The sequence below is a fragment of the Phocoena sinus genome, chromosome 4 (assembly GCF_008692025.1).
Source record: "Phocoena sinus isolate mPhoSin1 chromosome 4, mPhoSin1.pri, whole genome shotgun sequence".
Classification (NCBI taxonomy): Eukaryota; Metazoa; Chordata; class Mammalia; order Artiodactyla; family Phocoenidae; genus Phocoena; species Phocoena sinus.
Window position 1 is genome coordinate 23419153 of NC_045766.1, and position 21945 is coordinate 23441097.

Here is a 21945-nt window from a genome sequence, read left to right on the forward strand (position 1 = left end):
GAAAATATTAGTGGTTAATTTGACAGTTTCCCAAGGGAGCTAAAGCCGAATTGCTGTAGAGGGTTGTGACTTGTGGTTCTTTGTCTCTGCTCAGAAAAGTAACTGAAACGTGTGAGGAAAGTGCAACAGAATGTGTTGACGATAACTCATCAATAAAACACAGGAATGCGATGGCTGTAAACTCTTCCCAAACGAATGCAAGTTCCTTGCGGGCAGGACAAAAAACACAAGGGAATAATGATAATTCTTTTGTTTCTTCTAGGAAGGCTATCCAATTTTTTTCAATAAATTAATCAAATATTTATCAAGGACCTACTATGTGTCAGGTCACCTGCTGGGCTCTAAGGAAAGGATAAACATAACTGTGGCTTCTGCTCTTAAGGAGAGCACTGTCTTGAATAGTGTTTCTCAAACTTTTGGCCTCCAAGGACCATTTAACAGATACAGGCAATGTACACAGTTTGTCAACTCTAGGCCTGTTTTTAAAAGTCTAAAATTAAATTCATTTACTATCTTGCAATTAATAGTATTTTCACAATAACAAGAGGGATGATTCTAGAGTGTGCCAATACATTTGGTAATAGAACCAAAGGCAGTCAGTTTTATTTTTTATTCTTGTCTCTAAAAGTTAGAAAATCCTAAGCATCATAGGATGTCAAGAATGGCAGCAAGCGTTTGCTGGCTTTGTCAGAAAGTTCCGGAGAGTCAAGTCAAATTAGGACCCGGAATAACAGTGATTTCTCGTTACACATGGCAGCATTCTGTAAAATGTTAAGGCTGATGGATTTATCACACTCAGGGCCTAGAAAGCTGTTTCAATTTGGGCAAGAGCAATGAATGGGTTCCTGATTCTGTCTTGATAATACTTAGCTCTAGAAAGTATTTTTTCACCTTCTGCTGCAGCATTTGGGTGTAGCTTGAAAATATGCCCAATGTTAAGTTATTGATTTATTTCTCTGAAAGGTGAAGGAAAACATCCGGTGTTGGGAATATGCCAAAGTCTCAGCAACCAAACACTTTGTACCCCAGTTCAAACTCAAAAGATTCCAATTCCTAATTTTCAATGTAAAATAGTGACGTTATGGCTCTGAATAATAGGTTTAGGGTTGGCAAGAAATAGGATTTATTGCTATAACACACCAGGTCATTTGAAGCAGAAGAAATGTCTTTATAGACATTAACAGTGAAGTGAAGTGATTTTTCTGTTTTTTACTATATACCTTCTTCATTTCAAAAGCTTCATGAGCACCTTTGTCGTCAGCCGCCGGCACACCTAAGCATAGTCCCATACTGCAGCAGCTCCTTGAACCTCACGCTTTAAAGACGGGGCTCACTGCTGCCATTTGATCAAGTTTGTAACATTTTCATTACTTTTTCTGAGGCACTGGATCAAGAATAGGAAGCAATCTGTTACCTGCCACCTGTCCTCTCTGCTGGTTAAGCGGTATCTGGAAGGACATTTTGCTGTGGGGTCTGACGTACACCCCAGCTTAACATGTCATAACGGAGCCCCTGCTCACCCCGGCAAATCCGCTCCACCCCAGCTTCTGTGCCACCTTGATCTCCTTCTTCCGGTTTGCTCAGGCCAAGAATTCTGAAGCCATCCTTGGCTCCTCTGTTTCTCTTCCACCCCACATTTTGTCCATCGACAATTCTTATTGGCTCTACTTTAAAGTATATCCAGACACTGACCAGCTCTCACCTCCTCCGTGGCTCCCATGCTGGTCCAAGCCATCATCTCCTCTCATCTAAATTACAGAAAGACCCTCCTACCTAGGCTCCCCTCTTCCACCCCAGCAGCCTATGCTCTATTCTCAACACAGCATCCAGGTGATCCTTTACAAGCACAAGTCACATTATGTCACTCCTGGCCCAGAACCCTGATGTGGCGCTGGATGGTTAGTTTCATGTGTCAACTTGGCTGGATTGTAGCACCTAATGATTCAATTGACCACTAACCTAAGTGTGGCCATGAAGGTACTTCATAGATGTGTTCACATCTACAATCAGCTCACTAAGAAGGCTGTGTTGATAATGTGGGTGGGCTTCATCAAATCAGCTGAATGGCCTTAAGAGCAAAACCTTTCCCTGAGGAAGAAGGAATTCTGCCTCAAGACTGCAGCATCTCAGCTCCCGACTGACAGAATCCAACCAATTGACCTGACCTACAAATTTCAGATTGGCCAGCCTCCATAATTACATAAACCAATTCCTTGAAACAAATCTCTTTATATATGTATGTATGTATATGTATATTTATATATACATATGTATATGTGTTTATATGTATACATATATGTACATTATATGCACCTGTGTATATGTTTGTATGTATATATGCATGTGTGTATATGTATATCCATGTCCTACTGGTCCTGTTTCTCTGGAGACTGCTGATACAGGCTTCCTGTGCCCAATGTCTTCCATTTGTCCCTCTGGATCCATTCTCCTCCCATCTCCATCCTACTCCCCTTACTGGGTGGTTGACCTGGATCAATGCATCAACCACTGTCTTCGGGTGCTGTGGCCGTGGGAAGCCCCAACAGGAAACGGAAAACACAGAAGAGAATTAGGTCAGGATATTAACTTCCCTGGCTCCTTCTCTGTGAGGTCCCCTTGGGTTGACTCCTGGGTTCTAGTAATATCTCTCTCCTCTAGGCTTCCCTACCCTTTTTAAACAGCTTCTCTGTAAACAACACCCCATCCCCAACATGCTATTTCAAGCATGCTGTTTTCCATGGAGACCCTGACTGATAGGCTCTCTATCTCACACACACTGGTCTCCAGGCCTTATAGGATCTACCCCACCCTTCCCTGTCTGACCTCAGCGTCTGCTCCCTTCCCCTTTGTTCACTCCACAGGCTTCTTCGCTGCTCCCAGCACATGCAAGGCATGCAAAGCTCCTTGAGGGCAAGAATCTCTGTCTGCCCGGTTCATTGACATATCCCTGGTGCCCAAACACTGCCTAGAACATGCTAGGTGCTCAGTAAATACTTTTTGCCTAAATCAAATAAAATAATTTCATTGATTCCCATACCAACATCCTTTCTTGTTGCATCCCTCATAGGTGCTCCATCTTGTGTCTTCGTCACAGCTCACAAAGTAACACTAAGTGGGAAGAAAAATCTTGCCTCTTGTTGTCTGGCTTTGCAACAGAAGCTACCATGTCTGTTTCCCTCATAAAAGCCCCCAGGATCACTGAATACATATCTTGGGGAAGTGTGAAAATCACTACTCAGCCAGATGCAAGTGTCCTCATCAACAGGATGACAATTTTACTGTGAATTCATCCTCACAAGATGTGAAGGATTGCCCCCAATGACTTTTTGTTTTTCAAAAGATTTATTGGCTAAATGGAATGAAATACCTAAACTTAAATATAATACTTAAGGTGATATTATTCAACATTATAAATGCTCATTCAACCAAGCAATTCTACAAATGTGAGAATTATGTTATAATCTAATCTCTTTCATTCAGCCTTCTATCACTTACGTTTTTATAAGGATGTGTTGGCTTTAAAAGAATATAACGTTTTTACCAAAGTGAAGTAGCTAACAGAACACACTCTTGGTGGTGGTGGTGGTGGTGGGATGAACTGGGAGATTGGGATTGACATATATACACTAATATGGATAAAGTGGATAACTAGTAAGAACCTGCTGTATAAAAAAATTGTTTTTTAATAAAATAAAATTCAAAAAAAAAGAACACACTCTTAATTCATATTAACTGTTTTATCTATTTCTCTACTTAACTATTTACAAATTCCAACCCCGAATGGTTTTATACATAAAACTAACAGCTTACAAAGTCAACGTTAATATTGCAGCATTGTACTTTTGCGTATGTGAGAAGTGTACTGCGTATTTATAGTGACACTCTGCAGTGGAACAGAAGGCACAGAAGAAGAACTTCACACAATGATGCATCTAAGAATGTTCACCCATATTGGAAAGTAAATATGCAGAAATCGACATTAAATCCACAGGGTGTGTTGTTCTGTTCATGTCACTGATGTTATGCTGACCGACTGCTGGTCACCCAGTACAGCCATAAGGTGACTGATAACGCACAAACGCAGGGGGAGGTGCAAACAGCACACATGTGTCACACAACTAGAGGCAAGGAGGATGCAGGAAGGGAACGTCTCTTTTAACGGTAGCATTCTGCAGATCACAGACATTTTCAGAATAAGTCATTTTCAGAATAAGTCTCTTTCCCTAGAGGTCTTTGGCAATAAATTGATACTCTTCTGCAGAGATCTATAGCTTCTGTGCTGTTCTGCCTAAAAGGAGGTGTAGTCATTGATCTATTCATTCATTCACTCATTCATTCGAACATTCATTCATTTATACATTCATTCTTTCATCAGCTACTATTGCCTGTGTCAAGCACTATGTTAGCTACTAGGAGAACAGAAAACTAAAACAAGGGTCTTGTCCTCAAGAGCTTTTCCATTAGTAGAGGAGACAGATTAGTAAACAGATGATCAGTGATCAGTGTTGCAAAAAAGATACTCCCCGGATGCTATGGGAACACAGAGGAAGTAGATTCCAGTCTGCACTGGGGGATAGACAGTCAGGAATGCTTTCTGGTAATTCCTTTCTGACTTAATAATTCTATGATTTATTTCTCTACTAAGAAATATAGTTTCATTATTTTCAGATATATAAATAGCTAAGATTTATAGAGAGTAATAAAACAATATATGCATTGCTCAGATTTATAGGGATAAATATATATAAGACTTATGGAGAATAATAAAACAAGTTCATTAAAATTATAAATCACAATTATAATAACTAAAACAAGTATATTGGGCAATTCCTAGGGTAGATGTATGGCTCCTGATAATTGCCTTGCAGTAAAAAAAATGTTTTTTCTACCACATATATGTATCCCCCACACAATAAATGCCTAGTTGTAATCCCTAAAGAACAATGGTGCAAGTTCCTATTAGCTTGATGACTGTGCCAGAATCCCCCCTAAAATCTCAGTTGTTTTGGAGTATCTCCAAGGGATGTCTACACCGGCCCACAAAGCTGTCTGGCTCCCTAGTGATAGTGTTCACATGTCTTTCCTCTCTTACTGCTGGAAAGCAGTTTGGTGGCTCCTCATAAAGCAGAGAATTACCACATGATCCAGCAATTCCACTCCTAGGTGTATGCCCAAAGGGATTGAAAGCAGGGACTCAGACAGACACTTGAACACCAGTGTTCACAGCAGCGCTATTCAAAATTGCCCAAAAGTGGAAATAACCCAAGTGTCAATTCACAGATGAATGGATAAATAGAATGTTCCTGGTGATGGATGTGCCCACCAAGTCCCCTGAATGGGCCGATGAAGAGGAAGCATCTATCTGTTTCAAGGGTGTTATCTTCTGATGCCCCTAAGATTCTGCTCCCTCCCAAGTTGCAGAGACCTGTGAGCCAGGATGAGGACAACACCTTCCTCCCAACTCTGCATCACTCCATGTCACATGGGACCCAAGACAACATTACGCACAAAAACTGACCCTTCAGCCCTTCCCCTGTCCACATCCCAAAGCACCTTTCAAAAGAAAAAGGCAAACAAACCAAATATAAAGAAGCAAACCAAATCCACTACCCTGTCCAGAGGAGTTAACCTTAATTCATGAGCAAGGCCTTTTCACTTGTAATCATCCAGAAGACATTTTGTACTCATAATGGACAAGAAATGTCAGAAGTTGCTTAAGGCCACATACCTAGTCATCTGCATTCAGAACAGTGATGACCTCACAATTTCTTCAGGAACCATCAGTGGGGAGATGCTTTGCATCATCCAGGTTTCAGTTCAAATGTCACATCGTCAGCCTCAGTCTATTACATCACCTTGTTTTATTGTCTTCATGGTACTTATTCCTACCCTACTATTTGTGATCTATTTTATTGTCTCTCTTCCCCCCGTAGAGAGTAAACACCTTCAGTACGAGAACCTTCACTATTATATCTCCAGAATATAAAACAAGGCCTGACACATATTAAGCATTCAATAAATATTTCATGGATGAATAATACTTTTTCTTCGAGTACTTACCATGTGCTAAGCATGGTTTTTAATACTGTACATGCAATAACTAATTTAATGCCCAAAATGATCCTATGAGGTAGAGAGTATTATTAGCCATATTTTTTTTTTTTTTTTTATGCGTTACGCGGGCCTCTCACTGCTGTGGCCCCTCCCGTTGCGGAGGACAGGCTCCGGACGCGCAGGCCCAGCGGCCATGGCTCACGGGCCCAGCCGCTCCGCGGCATGTGGGATCCTCCCAGACCGGGGCACGAACCCGTGTCCCCTGCATCGGCAGGCAGACTCTCAACCACTGCGCCACCAGGGAAGCCCTATTAGCCATGTTTGATAGATGAGGAAACTCATCTCAAGGTCATACAGCTAGTATGTAACTCAAGGTCAAGGTCATATAGCTGGTAAGTAACTGTTTTGGTAATCTACTGCTGCATAACAAACAACCCCAAAATTTGGTGGCTTAAAACAACAATGTATTCTTATTTCTTATGGTTTTGTAACTTCACTGGTCTCAGCTGGGTGATTCTTGCTTGAATTATCTCATGCAATTACTATCACTTCTCAGCTAGGGCTTAAGTTGTCTGAAGGCTTAACTGGGGCTGGTCCTCCAAGATGACTTTCTCACTTATATGTCTGGCACCCCAGCTGGGAATACTGGAACAGCTGGGGGCTGTCTGAGCATCTTTCTCTCTCTCTCCATGAAGCCTCGGTACAAGGCTAGCTTGGGCTTCCTCATAGCATGGCAGTCCTTTTATGGCAGCTAGATTCCCCCAGAGTTCACGTTTTAAGAGACTAAGGCAAAAGCTTTAAGATCTCTTATGCCCCAACCCCAGAAGTCATGTAGTATTACTTCTGTCTCATTCTATTTTTTCATAGGGCCAGCCAAGATTCAATATTTGGGGGTACTAGAAAAAGGCGTGAATACCAGGAGGTGAGGTTATTTAGGGGTCATCTTTGGGGATTCACCACCATAATAGGAGAGCTGGTGTTTGAACCCAGGCAGTCTGGCTCCAGAAACTGCACTCTTAACTATCAATAATATATCATGGGGTATCTCTATTAGGAATTAATGAATAAATTCATTACTTAATTTGTGTAACTAGTGGGGACTATTCTGATGATTTGAGCCTCCAAAAGCAAATTAAAATCCCCATCTCTAAAGACAGAAAATTATTTGCAATTCTTAACTGACAATCATTTCTCTGCCTCTAAGCACCCTAGTCTTAAAAGTTAAGGGGCATTCTCAGTTGGTGCTGGGTGGGAGGTGGTTAGCTTGAGGAGAATCAGGGAAGGTCTGGAAGCACTTCTGTGGACAAAGTCTTATGAAAGACCATATTTTAAGTGAAGAAAAGACATAGTGAGTAGGAATGGGTATTTCCAATACCCATGGGAGCTAGCCATGCCCCAAAGGGATTACCATCCAGCTTGAAATGCGTTGGCTTGCAGACAAGTTCTACACAAACACCACCCTTTTATGGCTTATTACAGTCCTGGAAGAGAGATTGAAAAAAAAAATTTGTTGACTACTTTCTTGCATCAAGCGCCGTGCCAAGGGCCTCTCATCTACCACCTCCTTCAATCCTCACGCTACCTTTACAACGCAGGTCTGGCCATGATAACCAACTTTGGAAAGTTCTAGAAAGTGCATCACCTTCCTAGTAAATAGCTGAAAAAAATTTCAGTGTGACTCGCCAATGCCCTTTCTACTAGTCACTGAGTGACGCCATACTTACAACACTCCACTGTGAACCTCGTTACCCTGTGCTACTGTGATCTTTTCCGGGACATCTCCCAGACTAGTGAAAGCCTCCTTGCCACACCAAGCCCTATTCTGGGACATGGCTTTCCAAACATTACAGTCTCCCTGCCCAGCCCAGCATCTGATCTCTGAAAGGTACTTTAAAAATAGTTGTAATGAATTATGATTTCTTCCCAGAAGGTCAATCATAGCCCAGGGCTTTTAGAAAGTCTATATCAGACCTCTATCAGACCCTTACTGAGACAGGCTGGGACCGGGGACCCTCGGCTGCAGTGCTTGCACCTGGAAAAATGTCTCCTCGATCAACAAAATACAAAGAAACTATAAGGGACTAAAAATAACTGCGTGCATGCCCAGTTGGGGCAAATTATGGACAACAAGATACAAAGAGATCAAAAACCCAACTGCCACTTCTGAAGAGCCCGGAGCAAAAACAGGGGTAATGTGCACGTCACCTGCACTCAACTCCACCAAAAGGGTGGGCAAGCCACCTAAGCCACACCTCCAGCCCGACCCCGGACACACCCTCACCCCATATAAGGAACCAGCTTGCTGCCCTTCCCCAGAAATGAGCAAGGGAACCTGTTACTTGTTTTCGCTCCCCCCCTGCTGCAGCAGGGGCCCCAGTAAAGCACGGCCTGAATTTCTTGTCTGGCCTCTTATCAACTTCTATCGATTAAGGAAGGTCAAGAACCCTAGTCCGTAACACTATCAATTCACTTCTAGGAGCAGTAAGCAGCAATCAGATCTCCACTGGCTTCCCTGTGCTTCTTATCAGCTTGGTCCACAGAACAGCCCATCTGTGACTAAAAGGTCTCTCCCTCCCTCTGCACTTTGGGAAACACTATTTTATTATATGTCATGTCCAGGAGTGTCTTGGGGCTGAGGTGGTGAAAGAGAGGTGATATTTAGTGGCAGGGCTTGTGCAGCTTTAATTGCAACTCCCCACGTCTCTGTGGTTGTTCCATTTATTTTTAGATATTTATATTGGTTTTACAGAGACTTGCCACCTTGACTCATAATATATCTGAAGAAAACACTTCTATTCTCCCAAGTCCCTAGAGTAAGAAATTCAAGAGTACCCCCAAAGCGCCATTGCCACTGTCAATAAGGCTGCTAAATTATAATGTGCAGGGCTGTTTTAGTGATTACGTTTTTCAGAGGCTCAAGGAATAATGATCCATACAGATAAAACTTGACTGTGCAGCAGCTAACCACGGGAACACTTTCCAAACTCTGAAAGCAGGACAATGTGAAAAAAAAAAGAGAGAAAGCCTTAGAATTAGGAGCCCTGTAAATGCTTCTCTGGTCTCCAGCATAGAGCAACCAAGCAATGAAACCACTCTCTTTTTCTTTTTTTTTCTGTCAATACCTGATAGATGGCAAGGAATCTGCAAATTTTATGGAACAATTCCAATTTGCCTATAATTTCACATCATAAATTGAACTCTGGGATAGGAGTGTGAAACTAGTTCCATCAGTCTTTTTAATAATACAATCTTTAAAACCATTTCTGGGTGTTTTACCTCTGTTAAATGCTTTCTCATTATACAGCTCTTTAATAGAGGGGTTTTAAATGTGTTATCTTTGTGCTCTATTACTATAGTGATGTTTCAGGAAAAATGACTTTTTGTCATTAATATATTATTAAAGAGAATCTCTTTCAGAAAAAAGAAATACCCAAAGAGGACTTCATTTTCATGGTCTCTCATTTTCTTCTCTACTCATTAAGCCCTTTCTAAGGCATCTGCCTTCAACCAGCCCTAAAAATACAAGCGGTACAAATAAGCACATTAATAAAACATCATGTTTTCAATCAATAAAAACATATTTGATTTCCATGTGAGACAGCAAAGAAAAACAAAACAAAACAAGCAACAGAAGCCCTTAAAAGCAAGCAGGAAACTAAACAAACTTAGAAAAATCGGGCTGAGGCCCCAGTGGGAAATCGTCACCTACTTGCTTATTTATTTAGGATTTATATTCCCCCTGCTTCTCAGAAGGACTGAAGGCAGCATGGAAAATGTTTTAATGCTTCCAGTATTTTATCAATTGAAACCTAACTGGGACAGTTTAAGTGTCATAAGAATCGCAACGTTTCTGAATTATTCTCTCCTAATTAAAAAACAGACAGCATGTAGCTATAGTGTTCTTTTCCCATTCATAGAGTGCTCAAGTTTGGGTATGCAGACATTCTCTGTTAATTGCACTCATCTTTACTAAGGAATTAGATATGAATGATATTAAGTCGAGCATGGGGTTAAATTACTATTCAGGCAGCTGAAGTAACGAAGCCTAGTCCAACAAATGTATAGGTGCATTAAAACAAACCCCATAGTTGACTGGAATTTAAATCTCTATATAATTCTAAATCCTGCATGTATTTTAAAGCCAGGAAATATGTGTTTAAGGCCAAAATTCCATTCCGCTATCTGTCCTGCTGTGGTTATACCAGGCAAATAACAGTTACAGTAATTCTAGAACCCCTTGCCATACCCTTAGGTATGATTAAGCGACTTAAATGTTGAGTTCCCGTCTAAATTCACTATTTGTTTTCTCAAATTATATACCTAGCCCCAATCTAAATAGAGCATCACTATATGTTTCAGTTTTCATGCAATTCCATGCCCCACCACTGCTGACTTGCTTTTCATGAAGCCATATGAAGGTTAGTGGGAAGATGTAAACCCCAATCACATTTTCAATCTATCATTTCTCTAAAGTAAATGTGAATGCCATTTAAACTTAATCAGGCTTTTGGAGGATGGATTCAGTATGATGACTTTAACACACATAAGTAACAAAATCACCCCATGGTAAGGAATGCCTTTACGCAATTATTTATTAGGTGTATTTGGAAATATCAAGGCATGTGTTGTAAAACAGCCCTGTGCTGTCAAACAAAGGACATATAACAATTTCTCAAGTCTTAGAGCAGCACAGATGTAAAGTGGGTCATAACATTTTTTACTCTTTGCATGAGGTAATAATTGTTTTCATTTAAATAACCTAAGAACTTCAATAATTTTTAAAATGTCAATCAGCCTTATTCCACATTATCAATACTTAAAACTACTTACACTGAGTAGTATAATTATTTACACAACATAATCGCTACTGATTTTCTTATCTAACTACTCCCTACCAGATTATAAACTCCGTAAGCATAGAAACTATGCCTTGACCTTTTAGCCCTGGGGCCCAGCCCAATGCTCAGTACATAGCTAGCGGATGTACAATAAGCATTGAGCGAATGTTTATTTGTTAAATAAGTGCATAATACTGCATTTGTGTCATCGAGTCAGAAAATGTGCTAGGCTTTTCAAACCATTTGCAGGGATACTAGGCAAGATACAAGTTCTTTAGACCTCACTTTTGCCATTTGTGAAATGGACATACTAACACGTATCCACTGACATCACGGAATTGGATGCAGATGAAGTAACCATATGTTATTATTTTAGATCTGCGACCTGTATAATAACGCGTATATTTAATTCCAGTTGCATAGAAAAAATAAGGTAGTTAGCAAAATGACAGTACATGTATTACCTGGGGAATCTGAAGATGTTCTACATATGACAATTTATGCCTTTTTCCTCTGCATGAATTAGCTAAATAAGGAAAACTTTGCCACATACTTTCGGCTTAAATAGGACTGACTCTATTCATTGCTATAATTCTCCTTCCATTTCTGGCATAAGTCTGTGACTTTCTGATCAGCCCACATTATTTACTTCAGAGTTAAAGGAACCACCAAATTTTAAACTGCTCAAATGTTTGCTGGTTTTTTCCCAAGCCAGATTTCTGCTCAAAATAATAACTGAAACCTTCAATAATCTGCTCTCTAATTTCAGTACTTTCAAACTTTTTTTTGGAAATAAAAAAGAGATATAAATCGTAAACAAATACCTTGTAATTCTGATAATGTTTTATAACAATAAGACCACATACATGAATAATCTCATTTTTAAAAACTGTTTTGTAAATTATGCCCACCTTTAAATCTAAGAACAAAATCATTTTCACTGACATCTGCATACCAACTGCTGTTTCTGTTAGATAACAACAGCAATTCAGATGCAATATTTAGTTGTTAACTTTGGGAACCAATTTAAAATAACAATACCTACATACCTATTCGAGGAGAGTTCCCAGAATGTTCTAGGCTTCAAGTTTCCTCTAATTTGCATAGTTGCTATAAACCAAGTTTCAGCTGGTTCCACTTAGCTGGCCATACCATATGCAGCCCAAGTCAAACTCTGAATAGAGTTGCTTTCACAAGGTATTATTTTGCTACTAAAGCCTCTTTTCTTTTTTTTTTTTAAATTGTGTCAAATTATCAATATGAATCTCCAATTCTACTGGGATTATAAAATGAACAAGTTATCGATGAAAAGATCAAGGAACCGAAGGATTGGGTGACATGCCAAGTTTGCAATGAATTTATAAGGAAACCATTAATAGAATGGTGATCTTTGTGCTGGTGGACCCAAGAAGGCAAGGTGCCTGTTGGGTTTTATTTCTCTTCCCACCCAGAGCCTGGGGAATGCGTCATCCCAGGCAGCCTCCCATGCTCATATCTCCCAGGTGTTCATCTGTGTGTCTCCAGCACCTACAGCCGTGCTTGGTGGGCTCTTGGTAAACGTGCCTTGCCAGTGTAGCAGTGAGCCACATCCCACCGGCTGTGCTCTTTTTGACACTGGTCCACTCTCCCTGACTTGTTTTAGGGATCTCAGAGGTCTCTTACTGTCTCCTGCACAGTCTTGCCCCTTTGGGCACATGTACCCAGCAGGGGGACCACTGTGATAGTGCGGTCCAGGTGGTGGTATGTCAATACTTGGAGTTTCATTTCTTGTTGCCGGGCTTGGTACAGGCGCAGTTCTCATCCTTCAATCACTTTGGGTGACTTTTGCCTCAACCCAGTCATGTTGTCCTTCCAAGCTCGCTTAGAAGACCAGCCACCATTTTCCAAAAATTATACTTCCCTTAGCTGTCAAATCATACTTAAGTCCTACCCACCCCCCATGTATGCAGACTTGGTATTTTATGCAGATGCCCCTTAGGTTACAGTCCTGAACCTCAACTCTTACGAGAAACTAAGAAACCCTCAACTTTGTTATCATTAGTAACAAAATACTTAACAACTTCTTAACCTTCAAATTCTCTGATTTGAACTCTAGCCATACGTTTTTTAGAACACACTCAGCAAAATTCATTAGTAAAACCTAAGACTAGTTGAGGTCACCAAGAGTTGGTGGCCAGAAAGATAGAGTTGAGTCAAGAGGCTTGAGTTCCAGTCACAGCTTCGGCACTACACAGAACAAGCATCAGCTGCCTGGTTTGCAAAGCAGAAGTACAACTAAGCAGCACGGAGCACGTGCGTCCCCAACATATCTTCACATGAGTAAAATCAACCTCGAAAGTTTTCTAGAACAGCACTGTCCAAAGGAACTTTTTGTGATGATGGAAATATTCATATTATATACTGTCCAATATGGTGGCTGCCATCTACATGTAGCCATTGAGCATCTGAAATACGGCCAGGGTGACTGAGGAACTGGAGTTTTAATTTTTAACTTAATTTTAATTAGTTTAAATTTAAATAGCCAATGTTGATAGTGTATTTAGACAGTGCAGCCGTCCAAGAAATAGCAAGGAAAATTTTAAAGTCCTATAATTTAAGGGCAAATCTAAATTTCCAATCTGCAAGCTGTACTTCCATCTTAGAAAGTCCAATACAAATGGCTAGAAAGTTTGCTTGTGACCACTAGCCTTCACCTTTCTCAAAGTATACAGACGTTAACGTTAGGCTTTTCCCACCTCCACGCCCCCACTGATAAGATAGAGTTTGATGAAGAGGATTTGGTGGTGAAAGCCACCTTGCTGGGACACATCTCCAGTCTGGAAGAATGGACTGCAAAGCAGATGAGTGGTGAGAAGCAGGATCTTTCTAGCTATGGGAACTTGAGTTTGGGGGCTATTCTGAGACTCTTCCGTCTTGAGAGGTCTCTACGATGTTGAATAGCCAGTGGGAATTCTACTCTTGGTTTACTGACTGCAGGAGCTGGAAAATGGACTGGATCCACTGGTTTCCAGAAAGCCTTTAATGGACTGACTTGGATGAGGCCACACCAGAGCACAGCCCTGTCTGGAGCAGATGTCAAGCAAGGGTCCAGAGCCTGGTGCGTTGGGCCTCTTGGCCGGTGCCACTCCACCCTAGCTGCATTCAGAACTACTAAGACAACTGCTTTAGGGAGAAGAGTCCACATTTCTTCATCTCCTTGGTTATCCCTCTTGTCCATTCTACCATCTTCTCTCTCCTGGAGGCCACACAGCTTCCTAATCGGTCTCCCTGTTTCCACTCTTAACGCCCTACAATTCATCTTCCACACAGCAGCCAGAATGATCTTTTAAAATCAGAACATCTCACTCCTTTGCTTAAGATTCTCCAGCGGCTTCCTACTCTTCTTCACCATGGCCTACAGGCCCCTGCTCACCTTTTTTACTTCTCCCATCGTCCCGCTTACTCATTCTGTTCCAGCCACAGTGACCTCCTGGCTGTTCCTCAGACAAATCAAGCTTGTCTGTACCTCAGGGCCTTTGCACCCACCGGTCCCTCTGCCTAAAATGCTCTTCCCCAGACTTTCACATGGCTGGATCCTTATCACTCAGGCCTCAGCTCGAATGTCACTTCCTCAGAGTGGCCATTCCCAACCACCTCATCCATAGCTACTTCTATCCCACCACTATGTTATGTTTGTTGGTTTTTGCTACATATTTCTTGAGGTATATTTAACATATTATAAAACTCACCCATTTTAACGGCACAATTAAATAACTTTTAGTAACTATACCAAGTTGTACAACCATCACCATAGGTCATTTCCACCTTTGAGATCCCTCATGACCATTAACTGTTAATCTCCATACCTATCCCCTGCCCCAGGCAACCACTAATCTACTCTCTGTCTCTACAGATTTCCCCTTTTGGAACTGGAATACGGTTATTATCTAATATTCCACTGCTCTGTTTTATTTTTAAAAATTTTTTATTGTGGTAAAATATACACAACATAAAATGTACCATTTTCACCATTTTGAAGTGTATGGGTCAGTGGCATTACGTTGTGCAACAATCACCATCATCCATCTCCAGAACTTTCTCATCTTTCCCAACTGAAACTCTGTATCCATTAAATACTAACTCTCATTCCTCTACTCCCCCAGCCCGTGGAAACTACCATTCTACTTCCTGTCTCTATGATTTTGATTACTGTAGGTGCCTCATGTAAGCAGAATCACACAATATTTGTTCTTTTGTCACTGGTTTATTTCACTTAGCATAATGTCTTCAAGGTCCACCCATGTTGTGGCATGTGTCAGAATTTCCTTACTTCTTAAAGCTGAGTAATGTTCCTTTGTATACCATATTGTGTTTGTCCATTCATCTATGGATAGATACTTGGGTTGCTTCCACCTTTTGGCTATTGTGAATAACGCTGCCATGAATATGGACGTATAAATATCTATTCAAATCCCAGCTTTAGCTTCTTTTGGGTATATACCCCGAAGTGGAATTTCTGGGTAATATGGTAATTCTAAGTTTAATTCCTTGAGAAAGTATCCTGTTGTCTTCCACAGCAGCTGCACCATGTTACATTCCTACCAGCAATGCATAAGGGTTCCAGTGTCTTCACATCTTTGCCAACACTTATTATTTTCTGCTTTTTCAATAATAGCCATCCTGATGGATATGAAGTAGTATCTATTTTATTTTTATAATCCAGTTATCACTATGTAATATTTTCTTGTTTACTTGTTTGTTTAAACATTAACTGCCTGTCTCTCCAAACTACGATGCTAGCTGCATGAGGGCAAGGAGCTTGGCTGCCTTGTTCACCAAAACTCCAGTAGTACCCAAGACCCAACACACATTTGCTGAATGAATGACAGACCTTAGGGCTACCAGCTTCTACAAGCTTTAGTGCTATCACAGTCCTCCTTCTTTTATCAACCCAAGGATATACAGAAGCTAGGGAGCTCCCTTCTTCTACTCTGACACACCAGAGGACCATGAAGAAGAAATGGGAATATTTTTTCCAACGATTCAGTGCTTTTCCTTGTGAAATACAAAGAAATGAAGATATTTTGAAACTGAGATCTTGAGAGCATCCAAGGCCTTTGGGAACATTCTGCTGAGGCTGTAATTATAACCAGGAGAATGTACTGGGCTCCTCTGGAAGTTCTTGGTGCTACTCATATGCAAACATAAAAGAGGCAGTCCCTTGAAACAGAATCAAATGGCTAAGAGTGAAAACTATAAAGCTTTTCACGAGAAAAGCAAATTGTACAGTCCTTTCTTGTGCATTACCTATGCTTTCTAAAAATATATATTTTTCAAAAAGGTTGCATTTGCTACTCAACTTTTGAGCATTAGTTCAGGCAGCCTGGGCAAACCACAAATAAATATGTCACAGAGACTGCTTGTTGTTTGCTTGTTTTCCCTTCTTTCCACAGTTGATAGAAGACTTTTATTCAAAAGAAGACTCTTGAATTTTAGCGGAGCACATGGATTCCTGACATGAAGACTTCATTTCAGGGCTTCCCTGCAGCTAGAAGTGGCCATGTAACTAATAACTAGCCAGGTGCAGGTAATTCTGCACAATGTCCTTAAAGGGAGGATCTGTGCCCTTCCTCTCTTCCATTTTGTTGGCTAAACCATGAACCTGATGGCTGGAACTTGAGCACACATCTAAGCAGATACTGAGTGCTTAATGATTTGAGGCTGCCACACCAATCTTGAATTGCCTACCTCCAGATTCCTTTACATGGGAGAGAACCAAGCTTCTGGTTGAGCGATTGTTACTTTGGATCTCTGTTACTAGGAGCCAACCTAGTCCTAACGCACACAGAATCTCTCCAGTAAGATTACAGGAGAACCCAAGCACAGAAATAAGTGCTTCCTAGATACACATAACGAAGTCTATTGTTCCATCAAAGTCTGAGCTGCTTTAAAGCTGATGCCAAGCCCAGCTTAGCCAATATACTAAGGGGGTGGCAGTGATCTGCCATATTGCCTACCAGTCAGAAGAAAGGATGAGTCAATACTAGCAACAACGGTAACGGTGGTAGCTAACGTTTAGTGAGCACTTCTTTAACGCAGACACTCAGCCAAAGAGCTTTATACATACCATCTCATGTTATCGTCACAACAGTCCTGAGGTTTAAAGATAAATCCATCACACGGCTTATGAGTGATGGAGTGAGAGCCAGCATGCCTCACCTTTACATTGTACCCACAAGGAGCATCCATTATACTTCCTCTTTCCCACACATAAAAATAAGGTAGTCAGGCCTCTGCGAGGGCACACCCCTCCTTTACCAAGGACAACTTTCACTGGACACCCTTCCCCACCTCCAAAACTAACATTGCCCCGAAGACCCAAAACACTGGGCTCACCATGGAGTCTACCTGCTAGGCACATGGTGCCTCTCAGTCACTAATTTCCTTGGGTCATTTTTAACTTACAGCCATTTAATCATAACTAAAACACAACTATAATATAAAAACCAAGTTAATGTTTGTTTCAGAGCCTTATTTCACATTTATGCTAATAACAATATTGCAGAGCTAGTTTTCATGACCATCCTCTCCTGGCCCCATGCGTTGCAATAACATAATGAAATCTGTACCAATTCATTAGATAGCTGATATTTTACAGGAGAGCATCAATGCATATAGGAACTGACTTTTATTTAAGGAAGGAGACCCCCCCATATCTGTCTGTCAAATGACCTTCTTGGTGGGAAGGCCTCACTGCAAAATAGGCTTTACTTCATAGAAAGTCGGACTTACCCAATGCTTGATCAAGTCAGTTTATATGATTGTTCTAGACCTCAGCTTCCTCATCTATAAAATGGGGATAATCATACTTCCTCACAGTGATTTCAAAGATTCAGTGAGATTATGCTTGTTACCTACTTGGCACAGTGCCTGGCACCCAGTAAGTGCTCAATAAGAGGTACCTATTTTTAAAAATCATTAATTCATGGGTGGTACAATCTGACTGAATGAAGCTTTCAGTGAACTAATGTGTTCAAGTACCAAACAACTTCCCAAAATTGAAAAAACTGAAGAAGATAATGGTCACTACTATGCTCACTTGGAAAGATGACTCACTCTAGCTGACTAAATCTGGACTTACTTTTTTAAGGCTGGCTGTCTCTAAATCTGATTTCTTACCTTGACTCAGCATAATCTATGCCATTAGTAACCAACCTGGGCATTTTGTTAGTTTTTGTTTTTAGGCTTTTTCTCCCCTAAGTTATTGTTATTCTCTATTCTTAGATTGCCTTTAGTGGTGGTTTTAAGTCAGAGACATTAAGTGGGATTGTTTTTTTCTTTTTCTTTCCCCTTTTCTTCCCCCTAATGGTTATAAAGTAGTCAGGGGTGAGTGCTACCTTTGATCTTCTATCCGCCACTAGGAGACATTTATGAAAGGCACAGGCAACAAATAGCTTCTAGAAGTCTCTATGATGGGCCTTTGCGTGAAGATAGCCTGAATTTTGAATTTTGAATTTTGATTTTGAATCCATGAAACTCAGCTGAGTCAGACTGGGTTTTCAGACACACATCTGCTTTAAGAATTTATCCCTGCAAGCATTATCTCGAGCCCTTTCTAACTGTTAATGCAGGGCACCACTAGTTCTATTTAAAATCTCCCAAATTCACTATTACAGACATTTGCCCCCAACCCAAATTCTGACAGCAGAGGAAGAAAGCAGCAGCTCTTCCACTGTTTCCAGTATTCACTTTTGGAGAATACCCTCTTTAAAAAATGCTTACTGTGATTTTCCAGGTACATTTGCTATTTGGAGGGTACACTCCAGGAAAACCTTCGCTGCCAATAAAGCCAGACTCTCCAGTAAGAATGCCGCCACATGTGAAAACAGGTCTGGGGAAATAAAAGAAGAAAAGAAATTTGAAACACTGTCTAACAATTTAATGTCAATTTCAGAAAGATGCAGTCTATTCATATGGATAAAGTGAAGACTGACAATTGACTGCCTGCATCATATACGGGATTTGAAATACTTGTTAGCTCTTAGAATAAATTCTAGCCTGCTAAAACATTCAGTCCAGCTGCCATCTGTCTCCACCATAATAACAAGATCAATCTATCCATCCATCCATATGCAATCAAGTCCTCCACGTAAGTGGTAAGATCTTACAGGAAAATGGTAAATGGAAATTTTAACTGCGGGGGTGGGGAGAGAGAGCGAGGGTGAGAGCTAGGCTCCGTGAAGTGCATGGTTTTAAAGCTAGACAAGTAATGGTTAATATGAAAAAGTTTTAATTTCCTGGATTTGGAGAGATGCCTAATTCTCTCTTTGTTTGAAAATCGTTGGCCATTGGCAGAACCTCTCATTGAAAAGGAGAAGGCAAAGTTGGCCATAGGGCGGGTCTCCCGGCCCAGGTCCTGGAGCCATCTGGCAGCTCAGAGGTTGAAGAGTTAAACTTGCCAAGAGCCGCTCCCCGGGCGCTGGGCAACTCGCGTTATTCCCCTAGGCTTCTCTCTGGGCAAAGCCTCTCCGGGGAAGAAAACAGGAGTAAAGCAAAGTCCACACTTTTGGGTCCCAGTGCTTCCCAGCGCCCGCCTGAATCTTCGGGGAGAGGAGAGGCGGTGGCCGGCCAGCTGCGGGGCCGTGAGGCGGGCGGAGCTGGGGGGCGCCGGAAGGAGCCCCGAGGCCGGCCCCCTCCCGGGGTCGTGGTGGCGTGTGGGTCCCCCGGCGCCCCGAAGCGGAGTGGGTAAAGCCAAGCCGTGGGCGAGGGAAAGAGAGGGCGGAAGGGAGGGAGCGCGGGCGGGGGTCGCGTTACCTCTCCGGGGGCTGCGGCCGCGAGGGCTGGGCGGCGGCGGCCAGCAGCAGGCAGAGCGGGGCCCAGGCGTCCGCGCCCCTCATGGCCGGTGGAGACGCTCGGGGCTCGCCCCACCCCGGCGCGCACCCCGCAGCACCGCGCGCTCCGCACCGGCCCGGACTCTCGCCCCGGCGCGCCCCGCACCCCGGCGAGCCCTCTCCCGCTCTCTCGCACGCGCCGCCGCGGGGTAGCCCAGGTAGCCGGGCGTGCGCGGCAGGCGGGGCCGGGCGCTTTTCTAGAGGCGATTACGGTGCAGTCTGCCTCGCCGCTTAATTTCCCCTGAGGAGTTGCTCTGGCAGCCACAGGCCACTGCTGAATATCCCGTTTGTTCTCTGGCGGCGAGAGGGGGCGGCTCCCAGGCGGGAGCCGCCTCCTCTCTCGGGGCGGGCGGGGGGGCGGGCGGCTCCTCGCTGGCACCCCGGGACCCGCACCCCGCTCACATCCCTCGGGCAGGGGCTGTGGAGAGAAGGATGAAAGGGAATCCCCTGCCGCGTGGTACCCAAATGGGACCTGGCGCCCTGATCCACAGATGATGGGGTGGGAGGGGGGTTGGAGGGGGGTAGCCTTGGTTTGGTTTGCTTTGGGGAGTGTTTTTCTCTAGTTGCTTTCAAATAAAAAGTATTCTCGCTTGCTGATTGCTGGAAAAGAGGGTTCCTCCTTCCGACATCTAGATCCAAAGAAAGAAAAGAGAAAATAGAAGAGAGATTCTACTATATTTTAACTCCTCCTCTAATTCTCTTACTTTACACACACAGAATCTCAGTAGATTCTTTTTGCTTTTACTGGTGTGTGAGAACAGGGAGATAGGTTCTGTCCGGGAGGCGGGGAGCGGTTTAGAAGTGAGTTTTCAGCCGTGTGATTAGTGAGTGACTTGTCATTACCGTGACAAATAACGGAGACAAACTCCGGATCTTCAGCTCTCACCACCCCTTGTTACGTCCTGAGAATAGCGCTTCTTCGCTGGCGCCTCTCTCTTCTTCAAAAATCTTTTCCAACGATGCCTTTTTCTGTAGTATTGATTAGTTGAGATGTACAGAGAATTTGTTTTTCTAAGAACAATTGCAGTCTTATGGAATCAAGGCTTTCTTTATTACTTTTAATTAATTTTAATTAAAAATAATTTAAAATATTTATTTTGCTAAGTGCTTCCCAATAACCAGGGATTAATAAAAGAAAAACAAGAATGGAATGGAGTCATTGGGTTTTTCAATGACCACGTCACCACAAGGGGATATAGTTGAATTCAGATGCCTCATTGGTGTTGTTCCTCCTAAAGTATTTTCACCATTCTAAGCAAAATAAAATAAGCCTTAAAATAATCCTTATCAAGATTTCATTTCTTTCTTTTTTAATTAATTAATTTATTCATTTATTTTTGGCTGCATTGGGTCTTCATTGCTGGGTGCATGCAGACTTTCTCTAGTTGCGGCCAGCGGGGGCTACTCTTCGTTGAGGTGCGGGGGCTTCTCATTGCGGTGCCTTCTCTTGTTGCGGAGCACGGGCTCTAGGCACGTGAGCTTCAGTAGTTGTGGCACACAGGCTTAGTTACTCCACGGCATGTGATATTTTCCTGGACCAGGGATCGAACCCGTAGCCCCTGCATTGGCTGGCCGATTCTTAACCGCTGTGCCACCAGAGAAGTCCCAAGACTTCATTTCTAATAATGAGCCTACAGTGTTAAGAACATAAATACTCCAGGCAAGGAAATAAGCAACAGAGAATGGCGGCAGAGAATAATCTCACTTTTTAGAGGAGGGGAATCCTGGAGTCAATAGTAGGAACCAGAATTTCCCTGTGGGGTTTAGATTTTCTTACTATTTTTGAAAATGCGAAGGAAAAAAACACCAAGAATTACAACTTGTTAAAAATTTTCTGAAGGCACCACGCCCTGTATGACTTAAAAAAAAAAAAAAAAAAAAAAAAAGGATTACAGAATTTGGCAAGCTACATTATATGCTGAAACCTACACCCTCAACCCAATAAAATTGTTTTAAAAGAGCAAATAGGAAAATGAATGATTGTTTATTTTGCACACATTTCAAGAATATGCTGTCCAACAGCATACGTATTTTAGATGATATTTTATTAAAAAGTCGTAGTTTTAAATTACGAAGTGAAAATATTGCTTAATTCACTTTCTGGTAATGATTTGAAGTGATCATAGCCAGAAAATACTTCATTCTTCAAAACTTAAGTTTTCAAAATTTAAAATTAAAAAACA

The 21945-nt window shown here is 42.0% G+C and overlaps 1 protein-coding gene across 1 annotated transcript in view; it reads right to left on the minus strand.

The window, feature by feature from the left end:
- The window catches only part of PCOLCE2 (procollagen C-endopeptidase enhancer 2), a 71750-nt gene extending 51530 nt beyond the window's left edge, over positions 1-20220 (minus strand). The window contains exons 1-2 of the mRNA XM_032629318.1: positions 19686-20220; positions 18654-18762 (exon numbers count right to left, since the gene is read on the minus strand). Of these exons, the coding sequence (XP_032485209.1) occupies positions 18654-18762; positions 19686-19768 (192 nt within the window). The 5' untranslated portion in view covers positions 19769-20220. The remainder of the gene's footprint in view (positions 1-18653; positions 18763-19685) is intronic.
- Between the last annotated feature and the right edge of the window lie 1725 nt (positions 20221-21945).